The 24,177-nt window shown below is 43.2% G+C and overlaps 1 protein-coding gene across 12 annotated transcripts in view; it reads right to left on the minus strand.

The window, feature by feature from the left end:
• Nucleotides 1-4,621: 4,621 nt before the first annotated feature.
• Nucleotides 4,622-24,177, minus strand: part of PECAM1 (platelet and endothelial cell adhesion molecule 1) — a 49,919-nt gene continuing 30,363 nt past the window's right edge. For 3 of the 12 annotated variants that reach the window (XM_034789743.1, XM_034789739.1, XM_034789735.1), the window contains 3 exons: nt 20,388-20,444; nt 10,792-10,814; nt 4,622-4,894 (listed from right to left, as the gene is read on the minus strand). In XM_034789743.1, coding sequence (XP_034645634.1) covers nt 4,847-4,894; nt 10,792-10,814; nt 20,388-20,444 — 128 coding nt within the window. In that variant the 3' untranslated portion in view covers nt 4,622-4,846. Of the gene's footprint in view, nt 4,895-8,819; nt 10,147-10,791; nt 10,815-20,387; nt 20,445-24,177 lie in introns of those variants that run through there. The other 9 variants (XM_034789736.1, XM_034789741.1, XM_034789744.1 and 6 more) reach the window with 6 other exon arrangements.

Genomic DNA, 24,177 nt, shown 5'->3' on the forward strand with positions numbered 1-24,177 from the left:
GAAGCTGGAGCTCTAGAAAAAGTATCTAATATCGTGAGATTTCTGATAAAGTCATGAGCTGCCAACACTGAGATCCACTCATCATTTGTTTTTCAAAGGAACATCCATGGTATCTTTGTTGATAAGAAAAACCTAAACCCACAGCATATTTAACATCCACTTGAAAATTGTACATTGGTGAGGCAGATTGGGGGAAGCTGCCACACCTGTCCTGGGGAACAAGAGGGTTTCAATCGCCAGAGATCTCTCTCCATCACCTTTCAGAGGCTGCCTAATTTGTGCTTCTGCTCCAAAGGAGCAATAGAGCTTTGAAGGAATTCAGAATAGCCAGAGCATAAGAGCTTCTCGATCAAATCTCAGTGCTCTTCCAACCTTTGCTCATGCCCTGTCCCAGAATGCCGCCTGCACCTGTGAAGTCACAGAGCTCCCTGTGCTGGAGGAATTCCCCACAGTGCCCCAACACCTGCCCTGCAGCTGCTTTCTACTAGCAAGGGCCATATCACAATGATGAATAGGGCCCTTAAATCCACACAAGACTGGTGTGGGGGGAAGGGCAATGCTGGATTTCACAGACTGTTTAGAAATATCCCCAAACTGAAGAAAAAGTTACCTTTAGAATTTCATTCCTTCAAAGTTCTATTGGGCCCTAGTGACTACGATAACGAGTGAGTAAATGTTGCAGGCTCAAGCCTCACAGCCCAAAACAGCCATGTAGCCACGGTTGAGAATTCCTGCCCTTCAGTCTGCGCTGTACTGATAGATTCCAGGAATCACACTTTTGAAAGCTGCTGCATTGTCTTCTGAAATTATTATTAATTTCCTCCTGGCAGCATTCTCCCCATCTGCTGCTTTTCCCATGGACACTTCTTGGCTTCTGACTTCTCTAGCTTAACACAAGAGGCTGGCGCTGTGTTCTCTTTTTCCACATTTTGCAGAATCAGTGCTTGCACTTTAATGGTGACCAATACAAGCAGCCTCATATTTACATTAAGGGGATCTAAGTTTCCTTTCTATTTGCTCTTTCACTGTGTAGCCCCATGGAGAACAATCCCCTTGTGTCATTCTGGGACAGAGAGACTCTACTCACTCTCTCTCAACATATTGGCTAAAGATTTCTATGGCACACAAGAATAAGGCCAGGGGTTTGGGACACAAGTCTCCTACAAACTGTCTTAAATTTGTTTAAACTGGCTGCTGTTGCTAGTATGTTTTCTGCAAGTGAGGCTCGGAGGTCAAGCAAACCGACTCTGCATGCCTGAAAATAAGCCATCTAGTAGAAAATTGGTGTCTGAGGCAACAAGGTCTGTTCCCCCTCTCAGACCTGGAAACTCTAGCTCTCACCACTGGGAATTACACATGCAGGACCTGTTCTATGAAGTGATTTAACCGGTTGCTTCTCACACTATTGTGTAAATCAGTGTTTCCCAAACTTGGGACGCTGCTGACCGCCGCTTCCAGCAACTCCCATTGGCCTGGAGCAGCGAACCGCAACCAGTGGGAGCTGCGATTGGCCGAACCTGTGGACATGGCAGGTAAACAAACTGGCCCGGCCTGCCAGGGGCTTTCCCTAAACAAGCAGCGTCCCAAGTTTGGGAAACACTGGTGTAAATGAATCTCATGAAACAATAGCTCCATTCTGTCTTATGCAAAATAGTATCCCCCAGTCTCTCTTCGAATGGAACTGGGGCTAGGGGGTGGGGAGGATGAACTGGGGCTTTTGTAAAAGACCCCTTTCCCCCCTGCTTTTTAAGGTGAATACTTACAGCACACTTGGTTTTACATTTGCTGAGCCAGACTTGGTGAGATGCTAGAAATCTAAAGAACTAAACCAGCAGATTTGTAATGGCTCATTGTTTTGAGTCTTAATTGAATATGGGCACTGTTTCAACAACAGACAAGAATCTTTCCCAAGTGTTCAGTTTAACAGGTTAACAAATGAGGCTTGCTTGGCATCTGAAGCCACATTCTGTGGAACAGGAAGCTGAACTCATCACGTATGACTGTTCTTTGTTTAGTGGGTAGGTACATTAGCTTTGTCTGCAGCAGAGAAGTTTACTGATCTATTCCCCAGCATGCCAGTGACACACTCTACTTCCACACAAACCAATGTTCAAACCAATTCACATGAACGATTTCCCTTTATCCCTGAGCACCTCCTTACCTCTGGGCACCCGAACCAGAGTTACCCTCCCACGTCCTCTCTCAGGCCCCAAGGGCTCCAGGACAGGCTCTCTTGGTTCAAGAAACCAGCCCCCAGGACATAGTGCAAATAGGCCATAGCAAGAGTCCCAAAACATAGTCCATTTATCACCCCCAGTGCACGCAGGCTTTCAAATCCCACAACATACAATCCCTCAGCCTAGCACATACCACATTCCAGCATCTTCCACCACACCCAGACTCTTCTTCCAGACAAGCACGCCAGCCCTCCCTGCTGTTGTGTAACCCCAGTCTTCCCAGCAGGAACATCCCACTACCAATACTCTCCTGGGAGTTTGTCTTCACCAGGGAAGCAGCCATCACTTTCCCTGTGCTATTAACCAGTCATCTCAGACAAGCCCACAGGTAGACCTAGCCCTCAGCCCTCTCCAGCACGGAGATGTCAGCAGGTAAGCTCTCCCACGGTCCTTGCCTTCAGCTCTCTTTAGCCCTTAGCTCTAGCTTGCCTTGCCTTGCCCTGCCCTGACCTGCCGCCTCCTTCTCCCACTACTACTGCCTTCTTCAAGAACTTCCCACAACTCTAATTCTCCCTGATCCTTTATAGTCCCAGATTCTGCCTTGCCCTCTTAACTGGACAAACTGGGAGCACCTGTACTGGCATGGAGGGAGGGGGGAAGGGCTGGACCTGTTTTATTAAAGGGCCCAGCTACCCTGTGACACGTTCCAAGAACCAGATGGAGTAGATGAATCTTTCAGCAGGGTAAAGAAATGATTCGGTCTAAACTGTTTCTGTCTGAAATACTTCGCACCAGTATGGGCATAGACAAGATGAAACAGCCCCACAGGGTCATTGCTGCTCCATGGTGCACTGGGAGTCTTTTGAAACCTCCAAGAGTCCACTGGTTCTGGGAGCCATGCCTGGGACTGTAGGATAGATTTCTGGAGGGCCTTTTAACTGAAGTGGTTTTGAGCGGCACTACTGTGAATGTGGGGCAAGCCTGCAATGGTTCTTAAAGTGATTCAGCATGGCTGGTGTGGACACGCTTGTTTGAGATTAATCTGGTTCATGACAACAAGTTCAGCTATTTCAAGTTGACAGAGTTTGGGCAGAATCCATGCTTTCCCCCACGTTCTGTGACATGCTCTGTTCATTGATATCCCCCCAGTTTACCATTAATAATAACCCATCCACACAGCCACTTGTGATTTGCTGATAAGAAAAACATCCAAGGATGCAAAGTTAAGTTCAAAGATTTCTTTATTAAAATACCTTTTCCAAATTCACTGTAATAACATTTGAGGAGTTTTTTGGGGGGTGGGAGGGTTTGTGGGATGCTTGAATGTATATTTGCCAACAGAGATGTGCTACAAAGCCCGTTGTTGTTTGTGAAAGGTTTAAATGTTTTATGATACAAGCAACCTTTTCCTAGGGAAAAATAAATTAAAAAGATATTAGTAAGAAACTGAACAGTTTAAGCTTGGTGGGAGGGGGGCAAAAAAAAAATCCTTTGCTTTCAAAGGAGATATATACCTTTTCTGTTCCAGAGCCTTTGATAAAGAGTTTAAAGCAGTAAATATATATATGTATATATGAATCCATATGTCATCTCTTTGTAAGAATGACTTAGATCCTTGTTGATTTAATTATTTTAAATGCTATTTGTCATTTAATACAAGAGCCTTCTTATCTATGTCCCTGATCCTGCAATTGAATCTGCAGTGATACATGGGAACAGATTGCAGGATTGGGATCCACTTTACAGTTTGAAAAAGAAAATCTCTGTTTGGGGTTTTTGTTTGTTTGTATTTTCTTGGCATCAATAAACCTGAGATTAGCATGAACTGCAAAGTTCTGATCTGGATCCAAACTTCTCCAAAGTTATGGAGTATTTGCATCCAGGGCTTCGTTTGAACCCATTATTGAAACAGGGAACAGCCACCTTAGTGGGATCTGGATGTGGTGCCAATCTTCAAAAGCACGGAATCAAGGTGTTGGTTTGGCATATTGTAGAGATAAGGTAGGGACAGGTATGAGCTTACAATCTGGACCCAAATAAGCTTCTGAACTTCATTAATGTTTGGGGATGGGATTTGGATTAGGGTTTAGCTTCAGCTCCAAATCTGATGACCCAACATCCGTGATCTATATTTTGTCTAATCTGGACTGTGATGTGCAGTCATTCTTTCAAGAGAGAACCAATATGCCAAACAGCTCATTGAGCAGTGAAACTTTTAGATACAAGAAGTGATTTAACAAAGAACAAGGAATATTTGTGTCTCTAATAACGTAGGCATTATTTAATGTGGTAAAGTTCTGAATCGCTGTACAGTTACTAAGTTTTAAAAAAGCCCAGAATGTACTCTTATTCTATACTCCCACCTCCCCAGAGCAGGATGAAATGGAGGATAGAGAAACAAAACTCTTTTAGTGAGAGAAATGAACCATGTGGGGGACCTGGCATTGGGTTCCATAGGCACTTTCCCATTCGAAACTTTATTCGTAATTTTCTTTAATTACATGCTTTAGGAATGTCCCTGTTGTTCACCCTGAGGAAACGAACATTGAAGAGAGGAGGCTGGCAGGTTCATAAATGAGTGCCATAGAGCTTTTGAAACAGGCACATCATCTCGCTTCTTGTTTTTGTCTCCCAGCAGTTGATGTTTCCGATGAATCTTTTAAGTGGCATCAGGAGAACCTTCTATTCTCTATTGGCAATGAGGAGGGGGAAAAAAGCTAATAAGCATAAATTAAAAAAAAACTCTTGGATCAATGAAATTGCATAAAGAGATGAAATATAACAACAACTCTTTCCAAGAGCTGCACTATCAGCTAAACAATCATCATGTCTCCTCTCTAAAGTCATTCAACATCTCTATGGTACAGAGAGGAAACTAAGACACAGTGATATTTAGACTAACATTTTCAAACTGCTTGCCTATAGTTAAACACTTAAATCTGTGTTTGGGCACTGACGAATAAATAAGTGGCTAGATTTTCAGTTCTGCAAGTGGGTGGAGAATTGGAGAGTTTTGTCTCCAGGATGGTACATTTTGTATTAGTACAAATGTACACCTGAAAGTACAACGTGTCCTAAGTGACGCTAATCAATCCATGTTCAGCACCAGGACAAAATAAAACAAACAAACAAGTAAAAATGACAGGGGAGAATATGAAGTCAGAATGTATGGCTGCAGCATATCCAACACAATACCAAATTAGTATTTGGCGAAGTGGCTATCTCATTGTTAAGATATTTCCTTCAATATGTTTTCAGAAACTAAGACCATTAAATAACTTAGAAAGATTGCCAGCTCTGATTCCAGGAAGGAAACCTCCTCCCAGTTCCTCTCTGAGTAATTCAATTAATTTACTCCAGACACTTCCAAGCTGATTTTAGGTAAAAAATAATTCAAAGACACCCGTTTCTTTTGCAAACACTTCCTATGGATGGAACTTAAGATCTAAAATCCTGTAGCAGACAAGAAAAAGAGAAGAGGCCACAAGCCCAAAGTTTGGATCTAGTTCCGAATATCCCTCACGTCCAATGTGTTGAGGCCCAGGTTACTTTGGTCTGTGCCCCTCTCTAATCAGAACTTGGACTGCAATTTGATTTTAACCCATTTAAATAATTCAGGCTTTGACTGGATTTGTCGAACATATCACCCTCATTGACTTAAATGGGATCAAACCCTTACTGCGAATCTGTGAAATATAACCCTTTGTTGTCAATGTGTGGCATTTATTAAAGCACTGGGCTTACTTTTATCATGGCCTCACCCGGCATGGAGGGAGCAAAGTTCTTCATTGTTTTCATGCTGGATTAGCCTTATTCTGACAGTGACACGACTTCTTATGGGCTGGGGTTGGATTAATGGAGGCATGAGAGCTCATTATAAAGCTGTTTTCTTCATTTTTTTCCTTCAACGCAGCAATTCTTGGCTTTGCCTTATGACTTCCTCACCATTAACGCAGAACATCATAATTTAATAGGTTTATTAGAAGGGAGGTGGGAGAGCGTTACTTGAATTTGGAGTAAGAAGCAGACGCTAAGGATCAGATTTCAAGCACCCACAACTGTCGTTGAAGTCAAAAGGAAGGCATGTGCTCCCACCTCTGAAACCCAGACTCCAAATAGGGGTTCGGTCCCACAGTCCTTACTCCCTTCTGTCCCCCCCAATACATTTGTATGGTGTATTGCCACAAAAATCCCCACTGTGTCATGTTATCGCCATGAAAATGTCAAATCATGAGTCTTCAAGACCTACACTCTGACATGTAGCTGTAGCCAGGAAACCTGCTACCTGGACATTACTTTCTTTCCTGAACATGTTTCCTTTGATTAGGATGCCACAGTGTCAGGCCTGGAGACCAAAGGCCTCTATCCACAGATCAGGGGCAGCAAGAGCAGCAGCAGGGCCAGTCTCCCCTGCAAAGAGGTCTTCCACCTCCCCCAAGCTCTTCTCCAGACCTCTAAAGTAGAAAACTGCCTGTAGAGGAAGGTTAAGCCACTTGATCAGGTTATTAGGACTCTTTTCGCTTTGATAGGCAGGGTCAGCAACTCCCCTCAGTCGGACTCTCCCTGTGAGGCATTGCAGAGCATAGGGCTGCAGGAAAATAAGCTATAGAAGTAAAGTACTTCAATAAAATGAGGAGAAAAGGCACGGCCAGAGTCTCTCCGTCTCTTTTCTCTCTGCACTTTTATGTTGCCTGAGCAATGTTGAGAAGAAGAAGAAAAAAACCAACCCCACGAGGAAATTCACTTTCTGATCCCCACTGTGGCTCATTTATGTGGAGAAGAGAAAGAAACACTTTGGGTTGCTCCTGCTCAGCAGGCAAAAGAACCAAGGCCTGATGCTGCTTTTTATCCAGAGATGGCCCTGCAAGCAGAACTGAGCCCTGTCGGCACAAGCCCTGGTGATTCAAATAGCTATTTAATCAGGAGAAGTTACAGTATTTAACTGCAACAGGGATGTCTAGCGGGGGTGTTTCCTGTCCGATAACGTTATGTCAGAGTTTCTAGGGGATGCCTGTGTGTTGTACAAGTGCCATTTCCTGGGAAGTATCGTGCACACCCTCAGGGTTTAAGTTTAGTGGCACATGTACATCCTGATCCTGCCCATCTGTGTGCTGTCAATGTGAACCCCAAGGGCATATTGCTGGGGAAAACTCAAGTAACATGCACAGTTGGTTCCAAAGCAGGTTTTTCTTTTGTATATTGATGAGAAACTAAAAATGTTTGCGACAGTCTGTTGAATTTTACAGGGGATCTTATTACTCCTTTCCAGATGCAAACAGGGATTTGTGCGAGCAAGGAAAATGCAGCCCTAAATCCAACTCCTCTCAGCTTGCCAGGAGATGGTAAAATGACAGGGCCCAATTAATTAAAGCCAAAATTATTTACATAGGGTGCTGAGGTGTTTTCACTGCATCCCATTCAAGAACCAAAGCAGCCTCAACGTGGCTCCAGATAATGGCTTCTAGACTCAATTTTGGTAATAGAAAAAAATTATCAAAATCATCAATTATCATAAAGATGGCACATCAATAGCACCTTTCATCCAAGATCTCAGAGTGCTTTGCAAACATGAATTAATGAAGCCACTCAGCACTCTCGTGAGGGAGATATTAAATTCCTTTTGCCCAACCGTCAAATAGTGATGAGTGATTGGGTCAAGGCCAGACAAGTCAATGACAGAGCTGGCCACAGAATCCAGGAGGAGTGACCGTCCCCTGGCTCACACTTACTCTATACCTTACAAGCATTGGGAAATACCTGTGTAAGTTCTATACAGCAAGGGCTCAGTTCACGTTAGCAGCTAGAGTGTATGTGGAACTTTGCTTTATGTAGCAGTTATGGATAAGGGTGCAAACAAAGGCCCCAATGCTGCATGCCCAGAACCTCTCACTGACGTCAAAGGGTGCAGAAGATATGTAGGCTTGGCTCCAACAGGCAATCCAGAGCACTGAGAAAGCACAATGCCTCCCATTCAGGTTCACACCAGCTGTTTGCTGCAGTGACTTCTCTCCACCTTCTCCTGTGTATACTAAGCCCTTATCCCAGGCACAGATTAAAAAAAAAAAAAAAATCTCCTCTGTGATGCCATGAGGTTGCATCCTTGCAACTGGGAGGAGAACTAGGCTTGGTTTATTTTTAGAAGATAGAGAGCAAAGTAAAACCCCAAACCTTTAAATGACAATGAGAAATAAACCCCATTTGCCTATAAAAATCCGCCTGTTTATTGCAACACACTCCGTGACCTTCAATGCTCTGCCAATGGACTGTAAACAACACAGAAGTTTTCTTTTGTAGCCCATGTGGACTTGAATGCTGATGGAGGGTGGAGCGCCATGCCTTTCAGAGCCTGAGAGCAAGTCTATACTACAAAATTAAGTCAACTTAAGTTATAGCGACATACAGCCACCGCAGTAATTAAATCCCTTTTACATGTCTGGCCTACGCTCCTTATGTCAGCAGTGCATGTCCTCACCAGGAGCACTTGCACAGAGTTAACTGTCAGTGTGGTGCATTGTGGGACAGCTTCTGAAAGGCAACAAACAGCCAATGTAAGCAACGCAGTGTCTATACTAATACTGCGTCAACCTAACTACATCAACCTAAGAGCTACGCCTCTCCTGGAGGTGGAGTTATTAAGTCAGTGTAGCGGGTGAGTTACATCAGTGGGAGCTACATTTTAGTGTAGATGCTTACAGAGTTAGGTTGACGTAAGGCAGCTTACGTCAACCTAACTCTGTAGTGTAGACCAGGCCTGAATGTGTATTGTTAGCTGTCGTAGAGAGTGCTACTGTGATTGTTATTTACAAGTCTCTTATTTGCTACAGTTGTTTTTTTTAAGCAAATGATCCAGAGTCATATAAAATAAGTGGCAGGAAAAATACACTCCCACGTCCCGCCCTGTTTTTTGGAAGGGATCTTGTACGTACATGCACATTCCTCTTCTGCAGGCTTCTGCTCAGGGAACCAAGGAACTCTGAACCTGGGGCTGGCCCTGCCTACCACTGAGACCGCCGCCATCCAACAGGTGTCTGTGCTCTACCAGCTGCCTTTTAGGGATCAACCATCTTGTCTAAGATCAGGAGGCAGCTGGGCCTCTGCAGTCTCCCTCAACATGTGGCAGTTCCTCCCTCCTTTTCTTTGTCAAGAGTTACCTTTGAAAACTCCCTGTTCTTGAAACCAAATCCTAGAGGACTATAATGGGGGTTTTGCCGGAGTAAGGACTGAGCAAAAGACCTCAGAGTTTAGCCTCTGGATAGGATCCTCCTCTCTTTCTCTTACTCTCTTTAGTCTTACGAGGGCAGGTTTTATCATAGTATGGTTTCCAGTGTGTGCTTCTCAATTATTTTTTAAAAATAAGTTTATAAATATATCAGGGCAGGGACTGTCTCTTCCTGTATGTTTACCCAGTGCCCGGCCCATTTTGGGTGCTAGCACAACAGCACTAGTAATAATAATTAATAACCATATTACTGAACAGCACATTGGGGATATAGTCGGAAAGTATTTGATAAATAACGTTAATGTAGTTATTTCTGGAGTGCTTGTTCTTTGTCTTTTGCATTTCAGCAGAGCCGAGTGATCATTCATTTGAGGCATTTAGCCACTCGTTCTCTCCACAAATTGGCTTTTCCTCTGATTAGTTTGGTGTTCAAAGCTATTCACCGTATCATTTCTTGACTGGTAGATTGTCCATGGAATTTGAGCTGCGATGGTTAGTTTGGCTGGGCTCTTACATCACATGGCGTTGCTCCAGTTCCCTGATTGGATGATCGTAATAATGTCAGCATTTGCTTTCCATTAATATTTGTTTAGAATGTCACAGTCTCCACCAACAATCCTGCCAGTCGGCCCGTCTTCTAATATCCTGGTTGAAGGTGCTACATAGCACAGGTCAGGAGCACAGACAGAGTTGAATGCAAGCTTCTGCTCAAGCCAATAGTCACAGTCAGGAAATCACCTCGCTCTACACCTTAAGAAGGAAATCACATCTGCAAATGGTAAAAATCTCCCAGTGTATGTGTGTGTGCATGTGCTTACACACTCCTTGGGAAGGCGACTCAGTTGGTGCTAGCCCCGCTGTAGTTTTTCCAGCGAAGGTTCTAAACACCCTTTCTTCATTCGCCTCTTTTCCCACTTGACACTGACGCTATTACTCCATAGACTGGCCAGCCCAGCAAGCCCTCATATCCATCCTCAAGTGGTTCAGCACCCAACATGCTCTTGAATACATCAGCCCAGTGGAAGTCTGAAGACATTCCCAAGCTTGGCTCTGCTGTGTCAGAGCGCACACCCCTGCAATCAAGCCAAATCTGCACAGTTTTGTATTTCAATGTGTAAACCCCCCGATCAAAGAGTCATCATGGACCTACTGTGCTTTATAGTGGCTTTCTCAAATACCAGTTATTTCATATGACTTTTAGTGCTCACTGCTATATAAATAGATCAGAGAAAACCTGGCCAATAAGGATATAAATGACGGTACTAAGCAGAACATTTCCAACGTATTGTGAACAATACAAAAATATAATAACCCTTCAATGTTATTTCACTGATCTAACAGTTATCCTAATCTAATTTCCCAATCTCTTATTCCTCAAATAAAATGTATACTTACAGAGTGTCTGTTTTCCCCAGAATCTGCAAAATAAAATATAGTTTAAAAATTGAATGGCACATTTCAAAGGGATCAGCTTTACATACAAATAAATGAGAATTCAGGGTTAAATTTTCTTGCATTGCACTTGGTAATTTTGCAGTGACATAAACCAGCTAGCAGGGAAGTTAGAAAGTGAAGATCCCCAGTCCAGCAAAGCACCTAAGTATGTGTTTAATTTAAGTACAAGAGAAGTCCCAATGATTTCAAAGACTAACTTCAATAGACCAGTAGCTCCTGTTGAACTGTGCCAACTGTTTGGCTGAGCATCAAGTTGTGACTGGTTTGGTGGAAGTTACTCCCCCACACCTGCTCCATGTGGGGACTCAAAAAGGCAGAAGTCTGTCTGAGTGACAAAACATTTCCTCCTGAGAATACAAGCAGCTGTTGCACATGACAGAAACTTCCTTTTAGAGGCAAGTTATCATGGGTTATATGCTTTACTTCCCACTCCTAGATGGTTTTTCTGATACAGGCTGGGTGAGGTAATATCTTTTATGGGACCAACTTCTGTTGGTGAGAGAGAGAGAGAAGCTTTTGAGTTTACACAGAGCTCTTCTTCAGACCTGGGAAACTTACTCAGAGTGTCACAGCTAAATACAAGATGAAACAGATTGTTTAGCATAAGTAGTTAACACATATTTCAAAGGACCATTCAAGATGCAGTGACCCTAGTGCCAGGGAGGGAAGTGGTCAGGGAATCCTGAGAAGGGTACAAATGCCAAAGAAAAAGGAGATCCCCAAAAGATACCCAAGATTTAATTAATAAAAAGATTATTTAGCCTGGTCCAAAGCCCCCCGAAGGCAACGGGCGACTTTCCACTCAACTTCAGTGGGCTTTGGATCAGGCCCTTTGTGTTTATGTTTAGTGTGGATTTAACGATTGCCCCATCTGGAAAAAAAAAACCACACAACACTTTTGTGTTGGTAAGGAAATGTTCTAAAAGGTGGATATGTAGCGAGGTTAGAAGAGTGACTCTGATCTTTCTTTTAGATGGGGTTATCAGACTTGGTTAAAGTACTATGTTTGTGCGATCTACTGATCCTTGTTGCACAGGAGATACACACTAGTGTTCAATTCCAGTGAATGCTTTTTGGCACAATGAGGTTCACTGAGGAATGGCCAGAGCAAGCAAAGTGGACTAGTACAGTACATAGAGCAAGGGATTGGGGTCAGGACTTTGCATTAATCCTGGCTCTGGCGCAAATTTGCTGTGTGAATTTGGACAAGTCACTTAACCTCCCTTTTGCTCAGTTTACCCATTTTTAAAATTGCATATAATAATCTTAACCTACTCCACAGGGTGTGATGCTTAATTAATTCAAGTTCAAAAAGCCCATGGAGGAACTTGAATGAAAGACACTAGGCAAATACAAAAAAATGGTGGCTATGACTAGTGAACAGTTTAGTAGATCTCACTCTGACGATGTTTTCTTTGACATCCAATATAAATTCACCTTTGATCAGTTCATCCTGTTACTCAAAGTTGTATGTTCTTGTACCGTGATAAATAATTCCCTTCACAGCTTCATGGCTATGCCAGTTACATTTTTGTGACCAGTTAAGTCCCTTTTTAGCTAAGTAGATGTACATAAGATTTCTATTTTCAGCATTTTTATTACATTAGAATTATGACGGTCTTATTTAACTGTTCATTAACATTCCAGGAGTTCTGCCTAAAGAAAGTGTTGCTTGGTGTCTTTAATCCTACCAATGGAGCTCAGGAATCTGAGTCTGCACTCAGTCACGTTGTTTTTATGCCAGTGCAACTCCATTGACTTCAGTATAAAATTGGACTTAATAGTCTTATCCCGTCTGAGAGGAGCAAAAGAAAAGCTTTTTGAAAAATATGCAAAAGCTGGATTGCTGGAAGTAGATACAGCTCAAAACAATAATGCCATTTACCCACTGCTAGATCAAAGTCGAACTTGAAGTGGACAAAAACTAATTATATTATTTATGAAACAGCTTATTAAGGAGAATGCATGCAAAGCCTCAGTCACTGTGTATTGTGCGATCACAAAGGAGGAAATTATAAATTTTACATATTTCCCAAACTTCAAATGGACGGATGTTTGCTAATCCAAAGCTACTTTGTCCTATGTGACAACAACAGATCACCCATCACCTTGTAACTGTGTCACCCAAGATCAAAAGGCATGTGGCCAATAACTAATTGGGGTTCTAGGTAAACACCATTGCTCCTGCCAGGGGAATGTCACACACTGCGTTTGTGGTCCGAGGGACACCACTCTAGCTGTTAGAGGTTTAAGTGATTTCTGCAAAGTTGTGAACCAGGTAAACACAAATATTCTGTACTTAAAGTTTAGGGCTGCCTAGGTGGTGCTTTTTGCAGAACTCATCAGGTCATTAATATTTTACAAAACTTTTTTTCCCTTATTGTAACCTTTAAATACATTTACAGTGATTTTTTTATCTAAACCAAACTGGATTTTATTGTTACGTTGGGAAATACTGGTGTTTTCGAAGGAAACAGAGTTTACTCCTATTAAAGGAGGCAGGAAAAGGTGCAGAGACATTCTGCGTTCTGATCACATATGGGTAGAGTTGCCAGTTTTCTTCCAGAGCAGCGGCAATGGGTTCTGTTATGGGCACCAGGGAATAAATGACCTGAAGTTACAATTCCTGTGACTGCGGAGATATTTGCCAAGTATTAAAGAGGCAGCATACATGTATGAGTTACTGAGGGACTCAAAAGTTCTTGTTTTTTTTTCTCAGTAGTGTATTAGGCTCAAATAATACATTTGCATGATGGAAACAAATACTGAATTTGCCACATAGCATGAATGCCAGCCCCGTTAGGCTTTGCCATATGTTTCCAAATATAGCTGCTGGATATTTGGGAGCATAGAGGCCCATTCACACGTAGAGAGAGATTTGCAAGTCTCATAAATATATACCAACCAGTCAGAGGCTCTGTTTAAACTCAGTCATGTGTCTGTAATGGATTGATTGAGAGTGTAGAAAAGAGGGGAGCTAAAGAGTGATCTCAGCTAAAGCAAGAGAAGTCTGCAGTAGCTCCATAGCATAGATTGCATAGCCCCAAGGATGCCATTACACCTGGGTACACGCATATTTTGCCTTAAATTTGGGGTTCAGCTGAACCCAGAAACTCCATGCATACGCAGATGGGTCTGAAACCACTAAGCTTTGCCTGCTTAAATATATGAAGATATACCTATCTCATAGAACTGGAAGGGACCGCAAAAGGTCATTGAGTCCAGCCCCCTGCCTTCACTAGCAAGACCAAGTACTGATTTTTGCCCCAGATCCCTAAGTGGCCCCCTCAAGGATTGAACTCACTTCGGCTGAAAACTAGAAGCATGCCCACACTACAAAATTTGGGTCCAGCTTTGAACTTTGCATGCCCCACAATTGAGAACTGTTCAGATCCAGGTTCCGTTCGCACATTACTGGGGAAGAGAGGCTAGACAGAAGATTTTGACCCAAAGCTGGATCTTGAATACCCCAGATTAGGTAAAAGCTGTTGGCTCTGGGGGGGGTATTGTTGTGAGCTCAGATTTAGTTTAAAAAAAAAAAATGTCACCACAGGGCTGATGGTTTCCACCTCTTCCAGGTTGGCTGAAAATTTGGCTAACGGGACCGAGCTTTGCAATTTGCAATGAAGCCCCCAACCAGGTGAGTTTCCTTTGGTGTCTTGTTTTGCTGATAAAGATTTTTCACCACTCCAGTGAATATTTTCCCAGCTGAATACAGAGGTATGACATCTGGGGCCTGACAGCACAAAAATGGTAGAGCAGATTTCCTGATTACCGGGGCCAATTTCTAATAGCTTGTTTCAAACCGCTCAATGCAGTAGGGATTTCTCATGCCTCTTTCCGCTGGGGAATATTTGTTTTTCCACAGTGTATTGTTGGTTGCAATAGGATTCTTAAAACTTCCTGTCTCGCCGCTGCAACTGCCTCTCAGTTACCGATTCGTTTTTCCAGTATAAGCAGACCTGGGTTTAGCTATGTATTTTGTTTGCTAGATTTCCCTTTTCCCAAAGAGGGATTAAAAATAGAGAGCAGTCCAGGAACCACACAGTAATGAATCACAATCAGCTCTGTGATGCCACAGAGGATGGATGGATGGGTGGGTCCATCCAATGCCCAACCAAAGTCATTGAAAACCTTCCCATAGACATAAATGGATGTTGGACCAGATCCTTAGAGCAAATACACTGAACAAGCAGGAATTCACTAATACACTTTGTGGGAAATAGTGTGTCCTTAAAAGCTTAGGAAGGTCTCTGAACACTGGGTGGTTGCTGTGGGACTGAGATAGATACAAAACTCCACCCCCCAAAAAAAATCCCTTTCCAAAGTGCATTTGGAGCAAGGAGTATTTTGACGACCTTCATCAAGAGCTGTCCTGACAGAGGCTCCTTGTCAGAGTGAAGTTGCAGTATCAGAAGCACTAATACAGGTGGCATCCTGAGAGGTCATTGTCAGAAAAGCAATTGATTTAGGGTTTGGTTGTTTGAGACTTAAAGTTTCCATGTTTTCCATAAAGCCTTAAAGTAGACACCTATGTGCTTGAGAAAAAAAATGTGATGCATAAAAAAAATAAAAGTTTTAAACTAAGCTCTGATGCCATCTTGTCATATCTTTACAGGCATGTGGCTTGGAATCAGATGGACCTTTTGCTGGGCAGAGCAGCTTCCATTCATTGTTTCGGGGCTTGACATCGATGTGATAATGCAGAGTCCTCAGTAAAGAAATCCATGTACTGAAATTGCTTCCGGACTATACCGGTGATTGTATCCGGAGTGCAGCTGAGTAGACTGAGGTCTCCTGCTATTTGATTTTAAACCAAGATAGGCCTAAACAGATTTGAATTTCACACTCTGCCTCTTTCCTCTACAAAACCCCAGATGTGAACCAGAAAAAACGTTTGGGGGTTTGAAATGCAGAACAGGCCCATCTCTACATCCAACCCTCTAGGTAGCCATTGACATTGCATATTGGTGTGAACTAGGAGAGCGGCACAGTAACAAGGCTGGGGCACAGAAACTGGAGGAGGTGAAGTCAGGGCCTCATAATGGTGTTTACAAGAGGGAATGGGGTAAGAGCAGGCAATACAAGACTAGAACCCTGACAACCAAGGAGGAAAGAAGGAGGCTCAGATCCTCAGAGGACTGATTGGCAATGAGAAAAAGAGCCAGTGACGTTCAGAAGTAGGGTTGCCAATTTTGGTTGGATGTATTCATCACATGACAATCTTTAATTCCTGGAGACTCCAAGACAATCCTGGAGGGTGGGCAACCCTATTCAGAACCCCAGCCACTTTACGACTCAGGACAGGCAGGATCTCTGGTTCCCTGTGTTCACTGAGCTGGAAGGTCAAGATGTGCACTAGTGCCAGCACAGTCAGAAGTGAAACCCATACAGACTTTGGCTCAGTTATCACATCAAATTTTATCATCAAAGCAACAGTTAGTGACCTCTGACACCCTATGCAACTTCTTCCTCCACATTCACACTATAAAATTCTTATTGGTCATGCTCTGGAAAGGCAGAATTATACATGAAGCCCTGTAACAGCTGCTGTCTCTGATTAAAAACACTGAAGTGGCCTTGAATCGCGTAATAATATAATATTAGCACCCAGATCACTAGGGCTCCACCAAGCTCGTGGCCATGAAAAATGTAACATGGACCGTGAAATCTGGTTTCCCCCCCGAAACCTGATCTTTTGTGTGCTTTCACCCTACACTATACAGAGTTCACGGGAGAGACCAGCGTTTCTCAAACTGGGGGTCCTGACCCAAAAGGGAGCTGTGGGGGGGGGTTGCAAGGTTATTGTAGGGGGTTTGTGATATTGCCACCCTTACTTGTGCGGTGGTGCCTTCAGAGCTGGGTGGCCAGAGAACAGCAGCTGTTGACCAGGCACCTAGCACTGAAGGCGGTGCCTGCCAGCAGCACCACAGAAGTAAGGGTGGCAGCACCATAACATGCCATCCTTACTTCTGCATGCCGCTGGGCTCCTGGAAATAGGGAGACCAGATGTCCCGATTTTATAGGGACAGTCCCAATTTTTGGGTCTTTTTCTTATATAGGCTCCTATTATCCCCACCCCCTGTCCTGATTTTTCATACTTGCTGTCTGGTCACCCCACCCGGCAACAGCGCAGAAGTTAAGGGTAGGAGTACTGTAACCCCGCTACAATAACCTTGTAATCCCCCCACAACTCCTTTTTGGGCCAGGACCCCTACAATTACAACACTGACATTTCAGATTTAAATATCTGAAATCATGCAATTTACAATTTTTAATACCCTTTGACCATGAAATAGAGCAAAATGGACTGTGAGTTTAGTAGGGCCCTACCTATAACACTTAACATCTTCAAAGCAATGTGACCAGTATCAGCTCATTAATCCACACGATGCCCCAAAGCCATTAGGCAGGCAAGTGTTATCCCCAATTTATGAATGAGGAAAGAGTCCAACAGCCACGAGATCCACAGTTAGGCCTGGTCTACACTTAAAAATTAGCTCAACCTAGCTGTGTCACACCGTGACCGCTGTAGTTAGGTTGACTTAACCCTCTGTGTAGACACAGCTAGGTCGATGGAAGAATGCTTTTAACCACCTAGCTACTGCTTCTCCGAGAGATGGATTAACAACATTAACCGAAAAACCCCATCAACGGGTGTCGACGTAGGAAGCGTCTACACTACACTGCTGTAACGGCGGAGCTCGTCCACCCAACATCCTCTGTAAAATGGAGAGAATACCAATTAAGCCAAGTATTCATAGCCCGTATCAATGAATGTATCCTCCCAACACTCTGTAATGCAGGGAAATAGCAGACAGGTCCAGTGACTTGCCCAAGGTCACACATGGGTCAATGGGAGGGACAGGACTATAACTCAGATGTCCTGACTCCTAGTCCCTCACTCTAACCCCAAGACAACACTGATTCCTGCAGAAGAGGACCCAATATAAGCTCTCATTGGAAACATTCCAGCTGCTTTCCCCGCCCCCACCCCCTTTTTTTTTTAAGTAGAGGATTTTAGTTGGGGGTGGAGGTAGGGGAATAGGGGTAATTTATTTTGAGAACTTGATCATGAATTTGAGATGGGCTCCAAGGTTCTGAGTCTAATTAAGTTTCTGGGCCCTTTTCACCCTAATTCTGTTTTACGTGATCATAGAGGACGGGTTAGCCTATTTGATTCTGGACACCACAGCTGGTTCACCCACATACCAGACATCACTGGCTCATCCTCTAAAAGCAGCTTCCCTGAGCTCATCTATTCTTGCCAGTCAAGGGTCTGATCCTGCAGAATGCTGAGCAGCTCCTGTAAGGTATTAGACTGAAGACCCATCCCTCACTGGCATCAAACCGATTGATGTGAATGGAAGTTGGGGGTCCCCAGCACCTCATAGAGGGCACCCAGCATCTTGCAAGATTGGGCTCTAAAACATTCATCAGTTTGAATGGCTGAAGATGCCTCTGCTATACAGGGACTCTGAACCCTGCCAAATCTGTGTGTAGCTTTGCTACAGTGCTATCATGCGGCCTAGCCATAAACAAAGTAAATATGATGTTTAAATATGTAATGTAGCCATCCAAAACTACTGCACGCCTGTGTGATGTCCCGCTTATCTATTTGAAACACTTTTCCTGTGTGTCAGTCAGGAAAAACAAATGGGATTAGAACAATACGCTGTTATTAAGTTTCCAAAAATAACTGAAACTGTAGAATGTTATATATAAGAGAGCAGGTGGATTGTAAGATTAAGGGGGTGCTTGCGTATCATCTGTCCAATTCAGCCCAGACTTTCAATCGAATCTTATTTTGCTGGACTTCCTGCCTTATAAAACTGTATTTGTTGTAAGTGCCTTGAATAATAATCCTCTCAAACACACTTGATCTGACGAATTAGGTCTTGCAAAAGGTCTCTGCAGTACAGTATATACGGCTTTCTCCACTCTGGGAAAAAGGGATGGTATCATGAAAGGCATAATACTTCTGGCTTCACCATCCTGGCACAAAGACGAAGTACACAATCTGTTTCTGAATTCCATTAAGGGCCTGATCCAAAGCCTACGCTTCAGTGGGAATTTTTTCACTGACTTCAATGGGCTTTGGGTCAGACTCCTGAAACCCGCTGTCTTACAAAGCTACAAGGGCTGCTCTCTGCCAAGTAACTGACCTCTTCTTTAGTATAAAGGCTATTTTGCTTTTTGGTAAAAGAAAGACTGCAAAGAGGGAGTGTGGGCTAGTGGTTATAGCAATGAACTGGGAATCAGAATTCCTAGGCTCTATTCCCAGCTTTGCCATTGTCCATCTTTGAGACCTTAAGCAAATTACTCAATCTCTCTGTTTACTCAGCTGAAAAATGGAGATAAAACTGACCTACTGTGCCTCACATGATAGAATTAAGTAAGATTTGTGAAGTACTTTGAAATTCTCAGAGGGGAGGTTCTATAGAAATGCAAACCGTGTATGCGGGAAGGACAATCCCAGATGAAAGCTGAAAAATAGAAAAACAAACGTGACATGCACCACAAAAGCCACATGGAGAGAAAAAAAGAGAAACTGGCCAGACTACAGCCTGACATTTACAAATAGATATTTCCTAATACAAAGGAGATGGAAGGAAATCCTCTCTGATAGGGTGTTTGACAAGCTAGCAGGAAGCACCCTTAACCTAGGTGTCTCTGGAATTTCAGTGCCGCCAGAGCAACTGTCGATAGTCACCAGCAGTAAGATATCTGCTGGGATCCAGGTACAGAGATGGATCTTTGCTGACCTCAGAATCTGTGAGGAGGAAGTGGATAGTGTCCACAATTTGGAGGGAATCTGATTATATTAAAAAAGAAATTAAGTGTGATAATATTGCTTCAACGCTGTTAGGTTTAGGGGCAGGATAGAGTGGAGGCTGCAATACAGATGTGTGGGAGTTACGTATATTTTTAAAATAATTATTATGAAGACAGGAAAACAGAAGAAATACCCCAAAGTACATAATATTCTACAGTATGGGAAATAGTGAGCCACTACAAGTCTATTCCAGCCTGGGAGGACAGATTTGGGCTTGTGCTAGCCTCTAAAATGATACAGCACTTTGAAGCTGCACGTTGGGCTGGGCTTGGGCTCTGAAGCCTACAGAAAGGAGTGGGCTTCAAAAACAACCAACCCCCCCCTCCAAAAAAAACCAAGGTCAATCTTAGCAATTGGAATCGAGCTAGATTCAGAACACAAACCCCAAACCCACACAAATTTGGGGCAAGTTCAAATCCAGATTCAGATCCGAAGCAGCCTTTTTTGGCAGATAGACCATGAATGGATTAATGGAGCAGACGTTCCAGTTGTTAATCTCACCACACTGCAGATCATTACTTTGGGGGAAATCACGAAGATGCTATGAAATGTATCAGCACTTAAATTTTCTTAGCTGCTATGTGGGATTTATCCATAGGACCTCAATGTCTCTTTTCTATACCCTTTACCTTCTAACCTATCTAGATACAAATGCTTCCAAACCTCCTTCATGTGTTTAATTTTTCACTAGCTTACTTACCATTATTAGCTTTTCTGATTTCACTATATACTGTATCTGTCCCCTTCTTTACAGGAGCTGGAAAATGTATTGGCACAGAATCAATTTATTTCCTTTTTTTGTTTGCTTTATGTTAAGCTCCTTACACAAACAGAACACGCTGTTTTACTTTTAGAGGAAACCATTATATAAACAGCAATGCGCCATTCCATGTCTGGATGAAAAACCAGCTGTGCCCCCTATCCTCTCCGTGTCTATGTGATAGAGAGATGGACCCTCTCCAGTTAATGTTGACACACACACACACACACACACACACACACACACACACACACACACAAGTTTCCCCAGCATTAAACTGATCCTCAGATTTTACAAGGAATATCTTACCCTAGGGTAAAGCTTTTCCCTCACTAGTTTCCCTCAAACTGGACAAGCTGCTTTAAGTGATGTAAGGGCTCACAAAATGAGGTCTGCATTCTGAAAACTGCTCACACACTCTGTGCTCCTCCTAGTTAAATCTTCCTTTCATGGAGCTGCTTTAGTTTTGTGGGAAGGCTCAAGGGAACTTTCTCACACTCAGCATTAGAGTGTTCAGGATCAATGAGATTTTTACAAGAGGGAGATCTCCCCGTTCATGGTGGTGGAGTGGGAATATGCAAGACAGTTCCAAATTTACCATGGGAGTGTGCTACATGAGCTGAAGACAGAATGGAAGGGAAGGCTGAGAGGGTACGGATAGGCAGGAGAGATTGAGGGAAGAATAGACAGAGATTGAAGCCTCAAAAGGCTAATGTTACTGGGTTTCCTCCTCCAAAATACTATAGCTGGCCTTACCCACACAAGCTCCATACAGCTGAGGCTGCAGAAGAATCCTCAGTAAAGTTTTTCTCCGGGCTCTGAGGTTCCCATTTTTATCTGCTATGGTAAATCCTGCAAAGAGCTTTTATTCTGAGAGGGACCATCCAAAAATACCAAATGAAAAGAAAGACTTTTCCTGTCTGATGCTTGTTTGAGATCCTTTTTACGGAGCACGGTAATAAACACAGGTGCTCCTCCTGGCAGAGGTGAGGCAGGGCTGAGCCAGCTGCCAGCACAACTCAGGTTCCCAACATCGTCATTAGCTACTGTGGCAACACAGCTGTGGCTACCATGTGACTAACATGGTTCTCAAGAAAAAAATCCCTGGGGTCACACAGCAGCCAGGGGAACCATGCTAGAACCCTGCTAGCAACAACTCTATTTTAAATACTTCCTAGCATGGTTCTGCTCCTTGAATGGACAAAGGCTTTTAGCATGACGAGGGCTTCTTGAAGGGCCTCGCCATGCGACTCTCATGTGCACAGGTAGATTTTTCTGAAGTCAATGGGAGTTTTGACTGCACAAGGATGGCAGGGTTGCACCTAAGGTCTTTCTTACCTTCTGCTCCCCGGAGTTCTCTTACTCTTCCCCATCTGAAGGATGTCTACATTACAGCGGCACAGCAGGTGCGCTGTGGTAGTGTAGGTGCTTTCTACATCGACTGAAAGGGTTTCCCCGTTGCTGAGTTAATCCATCTCTCTGAGAGGCAGTAGCTAGGTTGCTGGAAGAATTTTTCCATTGGCCTACCTGTCACTGCAGTGGGGGGTTGGTCAACTTAACTATGTTGCACACGGCATGAAATTTTTCCACAGCCCTGTGCGATGTAGCTAGGTTCACCTAAGTTTTAGGTATAGACCAGGTCGGAGTTATTTTATTAAGAAACCGGTTTATAAGGCCTGGTTTGTATCGCAGTATGCTGATAATCCAAGCTTTCAACAAGGGATGGGTTTAAAAAAAGTGGCATTTGGATCCAGAACTGGATTAGGTTTACTTTGGGATACAGGGCTTGGGTGAGAGGCAGTGGACTGGACTAGAACTCAGGAGACCTAGTTCTAATCCCAGTTCTGCCACTGGCCTGCTGGGGATGACTCTGGGCTAGTCATGTCACAAGTCTGTGCCTCAGTTACCCCCTCTGTAAAATGTGGATAAATCACAGTGACCTACTTTGTAAAGTACTTTGAGATCTACTGCTGCAAAGCACCATATAAGAGCTGGATATCATTATTAAAGGCTCTCTCAGAGCTGGGTCTAGGCATGATAACACTCTGGTCTTGTGAGATGTTAGCTCAAAATGGTAAAAGTCTCATAAGATTGCTCCTTCCTCTTTGACACCAAACAGACCCAAAGATAAGCAATTCTTTACCTTTCAATATTAAGCAAAAAGTTATGGCAGAGCCCCTTGGTAATGTCCCTATCAACTCTGGGTCACAAACTAGCTAAACAATGTTTAAAACGGTTCACGGTCAACTAACATTAATCATAGTTTGGCCAATTCCTGTGCCCAGGACAAAAGAACCTAGAAATAGGTTTGTAAACATGGGTTGGCTGTGTCCGCACTCACCAGCCAAATTGTAGTGGAAGCAATTTAGATGAACTATGTCTCAAGTGAATTTCAACAGATCCTAATTCTGCCTAAAGGTCAGTGGAAGCTGGGCTGTTAAGGATCAACACATTTTAGAAACATCAGTTACGGGACTCAACACATCTGAGGTCGGTTATCTTCAATTTTCCTTAGGTGAAACGGTTAAGTGAGAGGTTAAGTGACTTCCCAAAGATCATGCAGGAAGTTTGTTGCAGAGCTGGAAAAAGAACTCAGGTTTCTGGACTCAGTCCTGTACTTTAGCCACAAGACCATTAAAACCTATAGAGCGGGAAACTCCTATATTTATTCTGCAGTCAAACTGAGAATCAGGAGAGTGAATTGTTAAATAGCTCAGTGTTTCATGTACCCTGGGAGCACATTCTGCAATCCCAAAAAGATTTCTTTTGGATTAATTTTAAATAATTCTGCTAAACACACTTTAGACACTGGGGGCTAAGTGCTATTGAAGTCAATTCCAAAACTCCCACTGATTTCAATAGCAGCAGGACCCGAATTTCAGCAAGCACTTAATCACAACAATGCTGATTTGTCATGAACTTTCATGCTATAACAATCTCTGGATTGCACATGTTTTTGTTCTATTGTTTAAGTCGCCAGGGAAGTCAAAACGAGTCTTCCCATAATTCTAACCAGAGATGGATTAACACATTTATTTAGTATTTTACAAGCCTGGGTCAACTTCCATGGGACTCAATGAAATGATTACCACTGAGAGCTGGATCAGGCCCTTAGATGGTTTCGGTTATTTCGATTCTGTCCAATTTATTTTGAGTGTGTGTGTGTGTGTGTGTGTGTGTGTGTGTGTAACACCTTTCATAAGTTGTTCCACCATCAGTATTATTTGTATTACCAGAGTGCATGGGCGGCCTAGTTATGGAGCAGCTCTGCTGTGCTACATGCTGTACCATGGAACTATTAAGACATGCGACAATGGGGCCTACCCATTTACCCAACTTGTGAGCTCAACTGTAAGAAAGTTGTAAAAGTTCATAAGATGTTACAATAACCTATAACAACAAATGTTGATGGGAAAAGGTGCAAAAGGGAGACAGATGAATTGAGTTAATCTAAATTAAAAAGGCCTACTGATATCATTCATGGACTGCATTGAATTTATGCAGGTTTAAAAACAGGAGATGAGGAGCCGGACGTTAATGAGCCAAAATTAGTATATTGGGTATGAAACCTAATTAATGGACAAAGTGAGGGAATGGGCTATTCCATCTTCAACTCCCTTTCTGGGGTCTTTAAAAGAAAGATTTGGAGGGGAAGTATGAAAGAACAAAGGAGGAACAGACGAAGTACAGACAGAGGCTATTGGGGCAAGCTTCACCATCATGACTGCCA

The sequence above is a fragment of the Trachemys scripta genome, chromosome 14, assembly GCF_013100865.1.
Source record: "Trachemys scripta elegans isolate TJP31775 chromosome 14, CAS_Tse_1.0, whole genome shotgun sequence".
Classification (NCBI taxonomy): Eukaryota; Metazoa; Chordata; order Testudines; family Emydidae; genus Trachemys; species Trachemys scripta.